The sequence below is a fragment of the Perognathus longimembris genome, chromosome 21 (assembly GCF_023159225.1).
Source record: "Perognathus longimembris pacificus isolate PPM17 chromosome 21, ASM2315922v1, whole genome shotgun sequence".
Taxonomy (NCBI): domain Eukaryota; kingdom Metazoa; phylum Chordata; class Mammalia; order Rodentia; family Heteromyidae; genus Perognathus; species Perognathus longimembris.
Window position 1 is genome coordinate 32,818,921 of NC_063181.1, and position 17,124 is coordinate 32,836,044.

General features: G+C 46.6%; 1 protein-coding gene across 3 annotated transcripts in view; it reads right to left on the reverse strand.

The window, feature by feature from the left end:
* Positions 1-17,124, reverse strand: part of Plekha2 (pleckstrin homology domain containing A2) — a 63,730-nt gene that overhangs the window by 24,991 nt on the left and 21,615 nt on the right. For all 3 annotated transcript variants that reach the window (XM_048330937.1, XM_048330936.1, XM_048330935.1), the window contains one exon: positions 5,695-5,751. In XM_048330937.1, the coding sequence (XP_048186894.1) occupies positions 5,695-5,751 (57 nt within the window). The remainder of the gene's footprint in view (positions 1-5,694; positions 5,752-17,124) is intronic.

Here is a 17,124-nt window from a genome sequence, read left to right on the forward strand (position 1 = left end):
TTAATAGCAGAATCCAAGGTGGCACAGAGAATCAGTGGGCAGACAGGAAGGGTACAATCCCTCCTGCTTAACCAGGGAGGTGGGTACCTCTTACTGTTCACTACGGTATGAAGTGGAGGCCGGAGGGCCTTCTGGAAAACAGGAACATTTACGCAGAGAAGCCTGCATAGCCTAAGTTCAGAAATCTAGCCAGATCTACACAAATCCCACGCAACACACAGAATGCTGACAACCATCCCGTCTCAGTCCTGGCCCCCTGCCATCCGGCTTTCCTGGGCTTCATTCTCAACCATAGTGGCTGTCTTTACCCTGTGGCGTCTGACAGGCTGATCTGCTCGGACTCGCCTCCTGGCTCTGACCTTCAACATCCTCTTGTTCATCATGTCCGGCCTGTCCTGAGCACACAGAGCTTCCCTGGCCATCCTGGGCCTCAGCCACACCTCTCAGCTTCCTTCATATCAAGACTTAAATGGCACTGGAAAGCTGGGCACTGGGAGCCGTCTCCGGCTTTGAGAATCACCCCATCTCCAAGAAGCTCACTTAGCACCGGCAGGCTGACTGTCCCCCCGCTTGCATTACCGAGGGTCAGCTCTGGCACTGCCCACTAGCCAGCCTACGGCATGAGAACTCTGCCCAGGTGCTGACCATGGCAGCCGGAACTGCTTTTGGTTTGTTTTCGGTTTCCCGTGTTTTAGTCAGGAGGTCCGTGTGATCACATAGACAGGGCCGCTCACTGCCGAGCTGAGATGCAGCCTAGCGCTGTGTGCACTGTCTGTGTCGGGAAGGAGGAGGCCTGCACCTTCTCTGAGGAAAGCCAGAGGGCAGATATGTCTCCTTCGTGACACGTCACAGGAGAGCAAGGGAGAAAATGAAATTCTGTCTCCCACTTGTGGAGTACGACGCCAGAGAGAAGAGGGGGGAATCGCACCTAGTAGGGAGCTCTGGCTTTGGCCTTTCTTGACACCTTCCCCCCATGATGTATGGTCCTCAACCCCTTCCACTGGCTGCTGGTGACCATGCCAGGCGGCTGCCGTCCAGACGAAAGGAAGAAGAGAGACCGCAGGAAGCTGTGTGGCTGCAGGGGACAAGGACACCGGATGGAAGTGAGGGCAAATGCCCGCCCGCCTCGAGCTGGCCCCAGGTGAGTCACTGCAGCGGCGAGGCCAGTGAATGCACTGACAGCCAGAGAAGACGAGGAAGTGGAGAGGGGACTCTGCACTCGTCACCTCAAGCGGTGCGGGCGAGGCTGTCCACGCATAACCGTCTCGGGAACTGGCTCTTATCAGATCAGACACCGACCACAGACGGCACACACGCGTCAGCAGGGCACCGCGGGGGTGGGGGGGCAGCCCCACCCTGTCTGCCCTGCACCGAATCACAGCTGGGGCTCCTCGGGCAAAAGCAGCAGCAACCACACCAAGCCTGGGCCTTGCCCCTCCGGGGGGCAGGGGGAGCAAGGGGGGGTGGTGGGAAGCAGTTGCCACGCAGAGTGCCGGCCAGGGCTCCAAGCTGAAGCCTGTGGATCGGCCTCAGGTTCATGCACACATATCCACTGACCTGGAAAGTACGCCCACTCTTTCTGCTGAGCTCAGAAGGAGCCACAACACCTCCCTTCCCCCAATTCGCAACCCCCACCCCCCAGCAAAAAAAAGTTAAGAGCCAGTGTATTGTGGAGGCCTCATAATGGCAACCACCACCAAGGCATCATCGATGGAACCAGACTGAGGTGGGCCTGCGGCCTCTGCTACCCAAACATGGCAGGCAAAGAGGACGAGGGCCACGGGCAGGCAGAAGGCAGGCAGCGCCCAGGGCCAGCTGTGGGAGGCCCACAGGTTAACCAGCATCAACCTGGGACGGCAAGCCCGACAGGGGCAATGGCGAAATGATTTGGGGGGAAATCCTGCTCCCTAGCTAGCATTGCATGGGGCAGACTTGACGTCTGTCACCTCTCTGTAACCACCGGGCAGGGGTGGGCTTCGGAAGAGCTCAGGCCCGTCTCTCAGGCAGTGCGGAAAGGCAGGCTGTCTTTTCTAAAAGACACAGCCAAAACCCTCCTCTGGGCTAGGGATCTCTCTCTCTCTCTCTCTCTCTCTCTCTCTCTCTCTCTCTCCCCTTTGCTCTCTCCCCCTTCTCTCCCTCTCTCTCTCTCCCTCTCCTTCTCTCTTCCCTCCCTCTCTCTTCTCTTTCCCCCTCTCCCCTCTCATCTCTGTCCCTCTCTTCTCTCTCCTCTCAGCCCCCCCTCTTTCCCTCTCTTTCCCTCCCCCTCATACACACATATCTTTCTACACCATCAAACCGGGTTTTCTTGGGTTTTTTTCTTTACAAGGCTTTCTGCTCCCCTTCTTCCCAGTTCTTCCTGGAGACATGATCTAATGAGGTCACTGAGATGAGGAGAGGAGAGGAGGGAGGGCAGGCCCAGGCCAGCCACATTTCTCCCCACAAGGCTGACACAAATTGCCTGCAGCTGTGCTAGCCAAGCTTCCCTGGAAAAGGCCCTACCCCTTCCCCTGAGGCCATTATCTCCTGCCTTTAATCTGCTCCAAGGCTGCCTGGCATCTTTGGCCTGGGCACTGGCTCTATCTGCCAGGCTCTGCCTGCAGCCCAAGGCACAGGGTCAGCCGCCCCCCACCCCCAAGCTAAAGATGGCCCTTCCTCACAGGCCTGACCCTCCAGGACTCACTCCTGAGCAGCCATGGAGGCTGAGCAAAGGAATCCTCGGGCTTGCTACCAGATGGGACTGGTAACAGCTGGAACTCAGCTCAGAAGCCCCCTGCCCAGGTCCCAAGGCCTAGAGGGCAAAGGAACTGGCTAAGGAAGCAGCAGCTCTCTGGAGGGATTTACAGAGCCTCAGAGCTGGCTGGGTGCCACTTGGCTCTCCTCACTGTACAGAGAGTTCCTCAGTCTGGGAGGCTCTGAGCCCCCCCCCCCCTCCTGTGCCTTTTTCTTTAAAAAAAAAAAAATCAGTGCTGTATCATGGGTCAGCAGCAGCGCTGGCCCCAGGGAAGGGCTGCTCAAAGCAGCTGAGCTCAGCAACTGCACTGGCCTCATGAACCAGCCCCACCCGGGTCTCAGAGGGGCAGGGGCTGCTCCTCAGCCATGAAAACACTCTAGGGCATGGTCAGCCAACTCCTTTCCCTTAATTTAAATTTTATTGTATAGGGGATGTACAGAGGGGTTCATTTCCTTAGTAAGGGAATAAGTCCATTTCTTTTTGACCAGTGTTACCCCCTCATTTTCTCCCGCTCTCCTCCCCGCAAGTTGTCAAGTTCATTTCCAGCACAGTGTCCAGTGAGTATCGCTGCTGCACTGCTGCACCCTTTGTCCTACCATTTCTGTGATTCCCCCTCCCTTCCCCATATCAGATAGACTTATATACAAGACAAAGGGTACAGCAATAAAAAAAACAATGACAACAGGGAATAAACCAAAGGAGGAAAAAGAAAGAACTGCTAACAGTTAAAAAAAAACAACAACCTTTGCTTCTATTTCCTGGCGTTCATTTCAATAAGCATCATTTTATGTGGTCATATGCACACAGCTACGGAGCCACTGTGATCCTCGGCTAAGATCATCCTCCTAGCTTCTCACTGTGGGAAGCTTCAGCCAACTCTTGCCCCACCCCTCTGGATGCAGAATGTGGTCCTGGCTCAGCTGAGCACCTTTTAGGCATTCTGAGCCTGCCTTATGTAGGCCTCTTGTTCAGGGGATGGAAACAATTCCAGCTAAGCCCAGCTCTTTCAGATCTGGTGTTGTTTAAACTATATGCTTCCTTGTCACCTTGCTTTGTGTTCTGTGTGTGTGTGAGTGAGTGTGTGTGTGTGTGTGTGTGTGTACAAGCACTTAAACTCCGGGCTCTGGTGCTGGCTGCTAGCCTTTCAAGGCTAGTGCTCTACCATTTGAACCACACCTCTACTTCTGTTTTTTTGCTTGTTAACTGGAGATAAGAGTCTCATCATGGGGGGAGGGGGGAATGAGGGAGGAGGTAACAAACAGTACAAGAAATGTATGCATTGCCTAACGTATGAAACTGTAACCTCTCTGTACATCAGTTTGACAATAAAAATTTAAAAAAAAAAAAAAAAAGAGTCTCATCAACCTTCCTGCCAGGGCTGGTTTCTTGGAACCTCAGTCCTCAGATCTCAACCTCCTAAGTTGCTGGGATTCCTGGTGTAAGCCACCTGTGTCTGGTCTTTTTGTTCTGTTTTCTTTTTCTTTTGTCTTGTTTGTTCAACTTGCTTGTTTATATTGTTTGTTTGTCTTGTTTATCTGCCTATTGGAGGGCAAGGGGGAGATAGAAAATTGAGACAGAGTTGTTTGTTTGTTTGTTTTTTTGGCCAGTCCTGGGGCTTGGACTCAGGGCCTGAGCACTGTCCCTGGCTTCTTTTGTGCTCAAGGCTAGCACTCTGCCACTTGAGCCACAGCGCCACTTCTGGCCATTTTCTGTATATGTGGTGCTGGGGAATCGAACCCAGGGCCTCATGTATATGAGGCAGGCACTCTTACCACTAGGCCATATCCCCAGCCCCTGTGCCTGGTCTTTATGTTCCTTTCTGTCCTAGTTACCCAAAAGGTCATATCCCACTCCTAACTGCAGCTCAGTTACCACCCACACCACCTTGCTGGGAGGCAGAAGTTCTGTGGACTACTTTGGTGTTGGATCTTTTCCAAAGGCCTCTGTGTTTAAAGGTTTGGCCTTGGCGTGGAGCTCCTGGGAGGATGGAGGAATCTTTAGGTGTTGGAGCCTAGGTGCTAGACAGTTACCATCAGAGAGGTCTGTGGAACACCAATCTCTTGTTTTTCTCTCTAAGATAAGGTAAGAAATTGTGCTCTCCTGTGTTCCTGGATAGTGCATCGTGATGTACTGCCCGCCTCGGGCCCCAAAGCTAATGTCCAATTAATCATAACAAAAAGTTCCAAAACTGTGAGCCAAAATAAACCTTGTCTCTTTATAGTTGGTTATACTAGGTATTTTTATTATAGGGATGGAAAGCTGATGAACTGGCCTGCCTGTTCAAGAAGAGGCCCTCTCTTCAGGAACCGGAACCACCACTCTCCCTTGGTCAGCAGCAAACCTGCCATAAGCAATGTGTTGAGAAAGGGGGCATTTTAGGCCTGGCATGGGTGGCTCATGCCTACAATCCTAGCAACTCAGGAGGCTGGAATCTGAGGATCAAAGTTCAAAACCAGCCCACACAGGGCAGTCCATTAAAGTCTTATCACCAATTAATCAATCAGTAAAAAGCCAAATGTGTGGCTCAACTGGTAGAGCACCAGCCTTGAGGAAAAAGGCTGAGAGGCAGCACTCAGGCCCCGCGTTCAAGCCCTAGTACTGGCACACACACACAAAAGGAGCATTTAAAGAAAAATTTTTTTGGCCAGTCCTGGGGCTTGGAGTCAGGGCCTGAGCACTGTCCCTGGCTTCTTTTTGCTCAAGGCTAGCACTCTGCCACTTGAGCCACAGCACCATTTCTGGCCATTTTCTATATATGTGGTGCTGGGGAATCGAACCCAGGGCCTCATGTATACAAGGCAAGCACTCTTGCCACTAGGCCATATCCCCAGCCTGAAAAGGAGCATTTTAATGTGATAAATGTCCCCAAATTCTAGCCACTCAAGACTGTACCATTTCCTCTTCCTTAGGTACTAAATCTACTTAGAGAATATGAATTTCCCAGAGCTCCAAACTGGCATTACCTTCGAGATATAGGTCAGCTGCAAAGATCCAACAGCTCCTGCTCCAACAGCCAGGTTCTGAAAGACAGATATTGCTTGTTATAAGCACTGCATGAGTCAGGACAAACACTAAGACAAAAGGCCAAGTTCAGTCTACATGCAGTCACGTAAAACCATTCTTTCTGTAGCTTACGTTTCGCATCTGCAAAACAGTGGTACTAATTCTTATCTATCATGCCACAACAACTCCAATGGCACTTCAGAGCTTCAGATTTCTTGATGGAAACCTGCAACATTCACATTACCCCCTGACTCTTTCCTATTATAGGGCCTCTAGGGCTGAGGTTACAGGTGTGTGCTCCACCAATTGTCTGTGAAGTCCCTTAACTACTTGATGTCAGTTTTCCTTTCTGTAAAAACTGGGACTATAATACAGTTGAGTACTTCTCATCTGAAACCCTAGTGACCAGATGTGTTTTGGATTTCAGATTTTAAAATGCTGCATTGATTGAGAATTCCTAGAGATGAGAATCATGCAACATGTATCATACACACATTATACACGTAGTGTGGAAGAAATTTTATACAGTATTTTTAGTGCACTGCATTTTGATGGCAATCCTGTCACATGAGCATAGGTGTGAAATTTCCCACTTGTCACATCATGCTACGACTGAAAAAGTTTTGTATTTCGACAGGTGTTGGTGGCTCACATTCCTGGCTACTTTGGAAGCTAAGATTAGGAGGACCAAAGTTCAAAATCCAGCCTAGTTGGAAAGTTTTCAAGAACCTGTCTCAATGAAGAGCCAAGGATGGTGGCATGTGCCTATTATCCTAGCTACTCAGGAAGAACGATCTAGAAATAACCAGCAAAAACCGAGGGTGGAGGTATGGTTCAGTGTTGACAGTACCAACCAAACAAGCACAAGAACCTAAGTTTAAACTCCAGTACAGCCAGAAAAAAAAAAAAAGAAGTTTCAAATTTTGGAGCATTTGTGATTTCAAGTATTCAGATTAGGGATGCTCTATTTTCTAACTTCATCATAAGACAACTGTAGAATGAGATGTTTTACACTTATTTCCAACTTTGTAGTGATTCTCTTCTTTATCTTTTAAAGGAACTTTGGGTTAAGAGAGACAGGCCTTGTCATTCCCAAATCAGAGTCCAAAATGGAGCCATGGATCCCCAAATGCCAAGAGTGACTGATAAGACCACTCCAGCAAAAACACTTCTACGAATCCTGTGCCAGGAGCAGGCCCATGTCTGCAAGGCCTCACTGTGTCCCAGAGCCCTTGGGATCTATGGAGCCGCCCACAGGGCTCTGCCCCACCCTGTATCGCAGTCTCTGGAAGTGACTTGTGAGTGGGAGGACTTATCCAAGGTCAGAATCTTGGTGGCCACACCTGAAGTGAAGCTTAGGTTTCCTGATTTTCACACCAATACTCTAGAAGCAGTGTGGTGTGATTTTTAAAAGCCTCGACTTCTGGAATTCTAGCAGCAACGGCAATGCTCTGTGAGCAGGCTACGTTTCTTTTCCTATAGAGGTAATAAGCCATGTGTAGTCGGTGGGTGAAGACGCTATGTAACACCATACCAGGAGAACCCAGCACACAGTGACTTCTGTCTCCCCCACCAGGCTAATTACCAGAGTCCAGTGCCAAAGCTCTGAGGGCTTCTCCTGCACAACTGTCCTCACCCCAAACCACAGCCCAAGGCCTCCAGATCCCTCTCCTCAATTATGAGTAATAAACTGGGAGTGTGAGTGTGTGTGTGTGTGTGTGTGTGTGTGTGTGTGTGTGTGACAGGACCCTAACCCACCCGGTAATGACAGCAGCTGATCAGATTTCAATGATGTCATTCCCATTCCTCCTCCCCTCCTCCCCTGCCCCCCTTGCCGGCTCTCCAAGCCCAGCTATCCCAGGGGAGATGACGGGGGTCCCCACCCTCTCATCCACACTCCATCTATGTTCTAATCCTAGGCTCTCATCAAGAGAAGCCAGTGAAAAATGATTCATGTCTGAAAATGCCATTTCCCCACCCCCTTCCTCTCCATCCGGGATTCCTGAGGCTTGATCCAGAGTGACCATGTCCACTCCAATTACTGGACCTAAAAGATTAATGATGAAGATTCGCTGCCAGGGTGGCACATGGGCTGCCCTAGAGAGTCACTTCCTGACTAAGGACGGATGCACCAACATGCCTGAGCTGAGGGCCGGACAGCCAGCCATCATGGCAGGAACACCGGGGCCCAGCACCTGAAAACACACAGGATGTTGCAGCTGGAGAGGGTGTCACTCATGGCCACAGCTCTGCTTCCTTCAGGCAAAGGACAACTCAGGGTCCTCCCACCAAATGCTCCACTAGAATCAAGTGGAATATGATCAGAAGAACTACAGTATGTTTTTCACATACTCCCTAGTGCCTGGCGTAGTGGTTCATGCCTGTAATCATAGCTACTTGAGAAACAGAGACTGAGAGGATCTTGGTTTGAGACCAGCATGGCACAAAGTTCACAACATCCCCATCTCAATCAGCAAAAAGCTGGGCACAGTGGTGTGTGCTTGTCATCCTACAAGCTTAAATAGGAGGACTGTGGTCCAGACCATACTCACAACAACTAAAGTATCTGGATGCCAGTAGCTCCTACCTGAGGCTGAGATCAGAATGATCAGTTTGGGGCCAGGCTGGGCAGAAATATCACTATGTTCTATTTCCAAAATAACCAGTAAAAAGAGGGCTAGTGGCATGGCTCAAGTGTAGAGTGCCAGCCTAGTAAGTGGCAAGACTCTGAGTTGAAACCCCAATACTACCAATAACAATAATAATAATAACAAGTAAGTAATAAATAAATAAAGCAGAAAGGACCGAGGACATGCTTGGACCACTCCAGCGCCTGATCAGCATGTGCAAGGCCCTGAATTCAAACCCAGGGATCATCAGAAGAAAAACAGAAAAGAAAAGAAGAAAGAAAAATAGCTCCTTACTGATCTCTGTTTGAGCCTAAGCATAAGAACGGATTCTCTCTCCAGTACAGGCCAAAGGATAGGAACAGCTTATTGACAGGATAAAATTTAGCCCTGCACTATGAACTTACTGGATTGTAAACGCATTAAAAGCAGAACCTGGACCTCAAGAAGAAGCCATTTGAGCATACACAGAGTAGAGAAAAAGGTAGGTAGGAAGCCTAGTCATTCATTCTTGCATTCATTCTTATTATTTTATTTTGGTGCAGAGGATTGAACCCAGGTCCTCACAAATGTTAACCATGTATGTGACCACTGAAATATAACCCAGCCTTTTTTTTTTTTTGCTAGTACTGGACCTTGAACTCAGGGCCTCAAACTCTTGCTCAGCATTCTTATACACGGCTAGCACCCTATCACTTGAGGCCACATCTCCAGCCCAGCTTTTTGCTAGTTAATTGGAGATGGAGACTCAAGAATATTTCAACCTGAGTTGATTTTGCCCCTCAGTCCACCAGGCCTCGGCCTCCTGAATAGCTAGTATTAGCTAGTATTTCTTGTTCAAGTAGAAAATTTCATCCATGTGAACTTGACTGCCTTCTGGTGAGAATAAACAGCACCAGCTGAGATCTCAGGAGGCTGAGATCTGAGGAACATGGTTTGAAGCCAGCCTAAGCAGGAAAGTCTGGGAGGCATAAGACACCAGCACTCGGCATAGAGAGATTTATAACCAACAAATACCCGGGTTTCATCCCCAGAGCTGTTACTGATCTGCAGTAGGAATTAGTCATCAGTGCACTCTTAAAGAGTTTTCCAAGAACGCACAATGCCACCAGGCTGGGGCCCCCGGCCGCTGACATGGGCTGGGGAGACAGGGCAGATGGTGAGATTAAAAAGCCTGCCCAGACTGCAGCCAGCAGGACTCGGAGAGAAAGAAGGGAAGAGTGGGGTGGAGATAAGATGGGGGAAGGGACAGGGGCTCCAGGCTGTGTGCACAGCTGGCAGAGGCCAATGTGGCCTGTGCATTTCTCAGACTTCTAAACATTCTAGAACAATGTAGGGTACGGGGAAGGTTCCTGTTAGCTGAGGTCTTTGCCTAAGGACCTCAAAAGAGCGGCAAGTATGTGGTTTATTCTCTTTCATCACCAAGGAAGGGGCCGGGGTGTCCATGCGGGTACTCTGCCGTGCCCCCTGCACGGCCAGCCTTTCCTATAAACAGCAGTATTTCCTGTCCAATAGAGAAGTTTCCTTATGTGACCTGAACTCCCCGACAGCAAGAAGAAAAAGAGCAGAGGCTGTCATCCTCGCTGCTCTGAGGAACGTGGTTAGAAGCCAGCCTAGGCAGGAAGGCCTGTGACTCCAATCTCCAATAAAAACTACCCCCCAAAAGCCAGGAGGGAGCTCTGGCTCAAGTGGTAGAGTGCTAGTCTTGAGCAAAAAAGTTCAGGGACAGCACCCAGGCCCTGAGTTCAAGCCCCAGGATGGGCACATACGCGCGCGCGCGCACACACACACACACACACACACACACACACACACACACACACACAAAGTGGCAGAAATCCCAACTACAGATTCATGAGCTCCCAGAACATAAGTCCTAATAGGTTCTGTGGACACTTCTTGACCTACCACCTGAGTCCATGGCTCAACCGAGGGAAGGAACTCCCAGAAGAAGCCCAGAGAAGGCAAAGTTGAGAGTGCCTAGCTTGGTCAGAGCACAGCCTGGGAAGGACAGAAGGAAACTGAGATGTATCTAGACACTACTGGGCACATCCCAGGCTGCTAGATCCTTCCACATGTGGTGGTGCGATCCCAGCAATCCCATTTCCTAGAAGTAGCAGCTAAGGATCCAGCAGGTGAGGCCAGTGTCCCAGCACCACACCGATGGCAAGCAGTCAAGCCAGTATTCAGACACATCCTTCTGGATTTCCAAATCCTCTGTAGCACTTTATGTCATGCCACCTCCCACAAGACAATATCGAAGAGTTGATTACCAATTAAAAGTGGATACAAAAGCAGGACCAACAGAGATCCACCAAACAAAGCCCTGGAAAGTTGCTCAAGCTGGGCAGCACAGGAACTAGCCCAACTGGCTCTTGTATGCCACATTCCCAGAGATCAGGGATGGAACTAGTGTGAAGGAGAAAGGAAGGAGAAAGGCTGATGCCCCCTTACCTTACTCTGTACCCCTGGGATGACCGGCTAGTTACAAGGGAACTACTAGGCAAACAAAAGCAGCTTGCTGGCTGGAAATAAGAGCAGTCACAATGGCAATCCCAAAGCTAGGGCATGAGCAAATGACTGCCCTCAAGGCACAGTTCAACCCACCAGATGGAAAAGAGAGATGTTGCCCAGGGAGCAATGTGGGACAAGACAGAAGGGGAGGTGGGGTCTGCTCCAGCCTGAAGTTCCACAGCCCACCCTGTGACCTGAGAGAAAAACCAAAAGGAAGAGAACCAAGTTATTCCTGGCACCAGGTGCCACGGGCAGTGGCTTTACCTGTTGCTGTGGTGCCAAAGCCATCTGCGGGCCCACTTCCTGGTATGAACTGGAGGGCACATGAAATGCCCATACCTATCTCCATTCTCCTCCTCAATAAGAATATTTTAATCTTTCATGAGAAGCCAATTCTATGTCATTAGTTGTTGTGTTGGTTTAATGCTCCCATTCTGTTCCCTGGAGGCCTGCTTTTCATTGACATATGCCAGGCACTCAATTTTGTTTTTGTGCGGGTACTAAGACTTGAACTCACAGCCTCACACTCTTGCTTGGCTTGTCTCAGGCGCAAGACTGGGGCTCTGCAACTTGAACCACACCTCTACTTCTGGCTTTTTGCTGGTTAATTGGAGAAAACAGTCCCACAGAGTTTTCTGCCAGAGCCGGCTTTGAGCCAAGCCTTTGGGCCTCAGCCTCCGGAATGGTTAGGATTACAGGCATTAGTCACTAGCCCCTGGTAGTATTTAACTTGTTAACAATCTTAAATACTTAAACTTTATACTATGCATGTAGTCAAAATAAGACAGTGTTTGTAGTTTAGAGTCTTGGTGCTAAATTCTACATACCCCCATATTAGAAATAGGGAGCAGAAAAGCAAGCCATGTTGTGTAATGCTAATCATTTAAGAGAGTCAGGGTCTGGATTTGACTGCCTTTGTTTACGTATCATACATAGTTAACTAATTATCTCCTATAGCCAGAGGTCCCACTGCTATCTTTGCTCATTCTTCTTTTAAAATATAAAATAATACTTCCTAGAAGGTCAGCTCACTAGGCCTTTAACATACTAGAGTATGTTAATCTAGATGCAGTATTTATTTTCTTGATATGGTATCACTGGAGCCCTTTCATGTAAGGTAGGAGGAAGAAATTAACCAAGTTTAAATAATAAATGACAAAATAGTCTAGTTCAGAATATTTTTCATGGGATTTCTCTAGCTACTGAGAAACTCAAGCCCAATAAACATTTTGTTTAAAGTTCTACAGGGCCATCTAAAATAATTCCTTCTTTTTTACCAAATTCCTAAGTGCTCTTTCTTCCTAGCAAGCCTAATATAATCAGGAAAAGTAAATCATGTGCAAAGCCTTATTATTAACACTGTATCTGAAATAATAGGCTATTTTGCCTCATCCACTTGTCAATATAGCCATTTCTAAGTTAAGAAAATTTTTGTGACAGACTTACAGCATTCTTGCATTTTATTTTAGATTGTAAGCTTATGGTAGGGAACTGTATCAATAATTACATATTTTTATATAGCAACCATTGCATTATACTCCTGGTGCCTAATAAATGTTCATAATTATTAACAAGAAAAAAATCTTAAATACTTACATCTGATTAAACTTAAAGAAATATAGCTATTTCTCAAAAGAATCTGTTATTTTAAATAAGCAAAAAATTAACTATGATGTACACTGTGAATTAAAAATCGAGTTGAAGCAATACACTATGACTTTGTTGTGGGAAAGCTATTTCAACTGCATTATTTATTTTAAATGGCACATTAGCAAAACTGAAGAACACTGGAATATTTCATTTTAAGTACCCCCATCCTATGGTCACCTAATAAAAGCACCTCAGATCTTTTGACAGTAGCTAAGACTGTTGTGTTGTATCATACTAATTAGCATGATTAGTCTGAAGTAAAATAAGGCTCAAAGTAATTACATCACACTTAGAAAACAATGTATTATTTGCTGTTCAGATCCAAAGCCAAGCTTGTTATCAAATAGAATTCTCTAGACCATCCTGTGAGACAGATAATAGTATTATTTAATTAACAGGTGACAAACTTGCTCCAACCGCAGGCTGTAAGAGGTTACTGACACTGGCCACCAATCTCAGTGAACACATCGTATACTTTTATTTTTATACTGGTACGAAAACACTCGTGGCTTCATGGTCTCCCTTGGCTTTCTACTCTACCACTTGAGCTATACCTCCACTTCCAGCCTTTAACTGGGTAACGGTACATAAGAATCTCACAGACGTCTTTGCCCAGGCTGAGTTAGAACTGGGATCCTCAGATCTCAGCCTTCTAAGTAGCTAGGATTACAGGTGTGCACTGCTGTACTCAGCTACGTCATGTGCTTTCTACATTTGTGTTGTTGCCATCCTACAGACTTTGCTTTTACATTCCCTTGTCTTACATTTATGCAGATACAAACAACACTCATTTTAACCTCCATCCTTCCTCCTTCCTAAGAAGATGATCTGTCACCCTCAGTCACCATTACCATTTATCTATAGTTTCTTGCTTACAAATTGTAGTTGTATGTTATGTTTCTAAGTGCAAAATGTGCAATATTAAGTATTAATCTATTATTTTGAAATTAATGACATCAGCCACATTTTAAAATCCATGTCTACCTTCAAGCTCTACTATAGGGCCATCATAACAAAAACAGCCTGGTATTGGTATAAAAACAGATTGGAAGACCAATGGATTAGAATTGAAGATCCAGAAATAAAACCACACTCTTACAGTCAACTGATATTTGACAAAGGAGCCAAAGACATACAATGGAATAAACACAGCCTCTTCAACTACTGGTGCTGGGAGAACTGGGCAGTCATATGCAGAAAACTCAAAGTAGACCCAAGCTTATCACCATGCATCAAGATCAACTCAAAATGGACCAAGGACCTCAATATCAGACCTGAATCCTTGAAACTACTGAAGGACAGAGTAGGAAAGACGCTAGAACTTATAGGCACAGGAAGGAACTTCCTGAATAGAGTCCCAGGGGCACAACAAATAGGGGAGAGACTCGACAAATGGGACTACTACAAATTAAAAAGTTTCTGCACAGCTAAGGACATAGCCACCAAAACAGAAAGACAGCCAAGCATATGGGGAAGGATCTTTACCAGCACAGCAACAAAGGCCTAATATCTGTCATCTACAGAGAACTCAAAAAACTAAGCCCCTCCAAGCCTAATAAACCAATTAGGAAATGGGCAAAGGAGCTAAAGAGAGACTTCACAAGAGAAGAAATAAAAATGGCAAAGAAACATATGAGGAAATGTTCAACATCCCTGGTAGTAAAGGAAATACAAATAAAAACAACCTTGAGATACCACCTCACTCCAGTTAGAATGGCCTATACTCTGAACTCAGACAACAACAAATGCTGGAGGGGGTGCAGGGAAAGAGGAACCCTTCTCCATTGTTGGTGGGAGTGCAAATTAGTACAACCACTTTGGAGAACAGTATGGAGGTTTCTCAAAAAGCTCAATATAGACCTACCCTATGACCCAGCCATACCACTCCTAGGCATCTATCCTGAACAGCAGGTACCAAGATATCAAAAAGACATTTATACTTCCATGTTTATCGCTGCACAATTCACAAGAGCCAAAATATGGAAACAACCCAGATACCCCTCCACAGATGAATGGATCCAAAAAATATGGTACCTATACACAATGGAATACTACATAGCAATTAGGAATGGTGAAATATTGTTATTCGCAGGGAAATGGTCAGAACTTGAACAAATAATGTTGAGCGAGACAAGCCTAGAACACAGAAAACAAAGGGGCATGATCTCCCTGATATATGACTGTTAAGAAGGGGTGACGGAGAGACAGTAGAGACCAGGTCTGTGAAACCAAAAACTGCTTGTCAAATAGTATTTCCCACAGGATTGGGGCAGCGACCCAACAGTATGTAACTAAAACCAAACAACTACTCAACATATAAAGGTCAAAAATTGACCTCTCAGTGGAATACAATAGCTCAAAAGCTATGTATGTACGTTCATATAAGACTATTGTCGACATACTGTCTAATATCGACATTACATTTAAAGCCCTAGGCGAATTTTCTTGGGTATAGGCCACGTGGCTACTGTATATGTTCTTGGTACATTGTGTATTGTATATATGTCTACCTGACCTAGGGAAGGGAAAGAAAAACAGGGTATAAGATATCACAAGAAATGTACACACTGCCCTGCTATGTAACTGTACCCTTTTTGCACAACACCTTGTCAAAAAATTTGTGTTCAATTAATAAATAAATTACAAAAAAATTCCATGTCTACCAAGAAACAGATACAAGCTTATGGTATGTAATGTGTACATTTAAAATGCATCCCATTACAACAGTACAAGAAATGTATCCAATGCCCAACGTATGATACTGTAACCTCTCTGTACGTCAGTTTGATAATAAAAATTTGAGAAAAAAAATGCATCCCATTACAACATTGGGTTATTAAATAACTTAATAAAATACAGGACACTAGACACCACCACTTGTTACTGTCTGATGCTGGCCAGCTCTACAGGAAGCAGTTGTGAAACAGAGAGATCTCACTAGGCCCCTTCAGTCTGTTCCCACACCTACTCCATTTCTCCTTCACAGGTGTGTAACCCTGTCCCTCCTCTCATTGTAGGTACCTCACCAAGCCAGACACAGCAGGGAGCTCTGGACAACATTCTCGCTGTCACTACCTGCTCTCTGGACCCCCTGATGTCCCTGCCAGAACACACTTCCTTCATGATCCCCACCTCCACCACACCTGAGTGCTAATCAAAGTGCATTCATATGCCCCAGTGCAAATCCCCAGCCCTGAGGCACACAGAAACCATGAACACCACTGCTGCTTCTATTATAGCCAGGAAGTGCAGATAGGAGGCTCCCAAGGCTGGGGACGTGGTTCAAGCAGTACAAAGCCTACTCCACAAGCATGGGCCCTTGATTCAAACCACCTCCCTGGGGGAAAAAAATGTTTTCTTAATTAATTACTAGCCAATAAAAATGGGCTCCAAAGCAAAATCTCACTGGCAGCCCCTTCCTCAAAAACCCAATAGCCTGCTTTACCTTAATGGCACAATTCTCTATATGTGTGCCAGTCCTAGGGCTTGAACTCAAGGCCTGGGAGCTTTGTTGCTCAAGGTTCATGCTCTACCACTTAGACTACAGCTCCACTTCTGTCTTTCTTTAGTAGTTTGTTGGAGATGAGAGTCTCACCAGGGAGACACTGGTCAAGATCTATTGTATTCATAAACTGCTTTGTTAAATGGCAACTCCTTTGTACAATTACACACACACACACACACACACACACACACACACACACACTGTGGACTTTCCTTCCTGGACCGGCTTCAAACTGCAATCCTCAGATCTCAGCCTCCTGAGGCTAGGATTATAGGTGTGAGCCACTAATGCTAAGCAAAGGCAAGTTTCATTAAATGAGGGCAAATGATGGTTTCTGTGTATAAGTAGATATATGAGCCAAGCCTGTGGCTCACACCTATAATCTTAGCTACTCTGGAGGCTGAGATCTGAGGACTGCAGTTTGAAGCAAGTCCAGGAAGGAGAGTCCATGAGACTCTAGTCTCCAATAACTATGACAAAACCAGCAGTGGCACAGTGCCTCAAAGTGCTAGAGTGCTAGTCTTGAGTGAAAAAGCTCTGGGATAGCACCCAGGCCCTGAGTTGAAGTCCCATGACTGATAAACATTAAAAAAAAGATGTATGATGCATAGGGATGTATAGCATATATATGTTAAACTAAATTTGAAGAGTAAGGTGTATAAAAAATATAACAGTGCAATCAAAGCCAAATTCTAAGAAAACTTAAAACAATTAACCATGGTCTCACAGTAGTACAATAGTAATATTTCTGCTAAACTCCAGTTTCTATCTCCTTAGTTGCTTGCATTTTGTTTGTTGGTGTGTGCTGGTACTAGGACTTGCACTCAGGACCCTAATGTCCCTTAGCTTTTTCACGCAGGGCTGGTGTTCCACCATGTAAGCCAAAGCTTACCTCATGGACTTTCCTGCCCAAGCTGGATTCAAACCTTTATCCTCCGATCTTAGCCTTCTGAGTGGTTAGAATTCTGGGTGTGAGTCACCAGTGGCCTGACTTAGTCCCGTGGGTTTCAGTACCAACTAGGGCTAGCAACAGGATTGCCCCAAAGCAAGCTTTGGGGGCTGGGATGTAGCTCAGTGGCAAAGCGCTTGCCTAG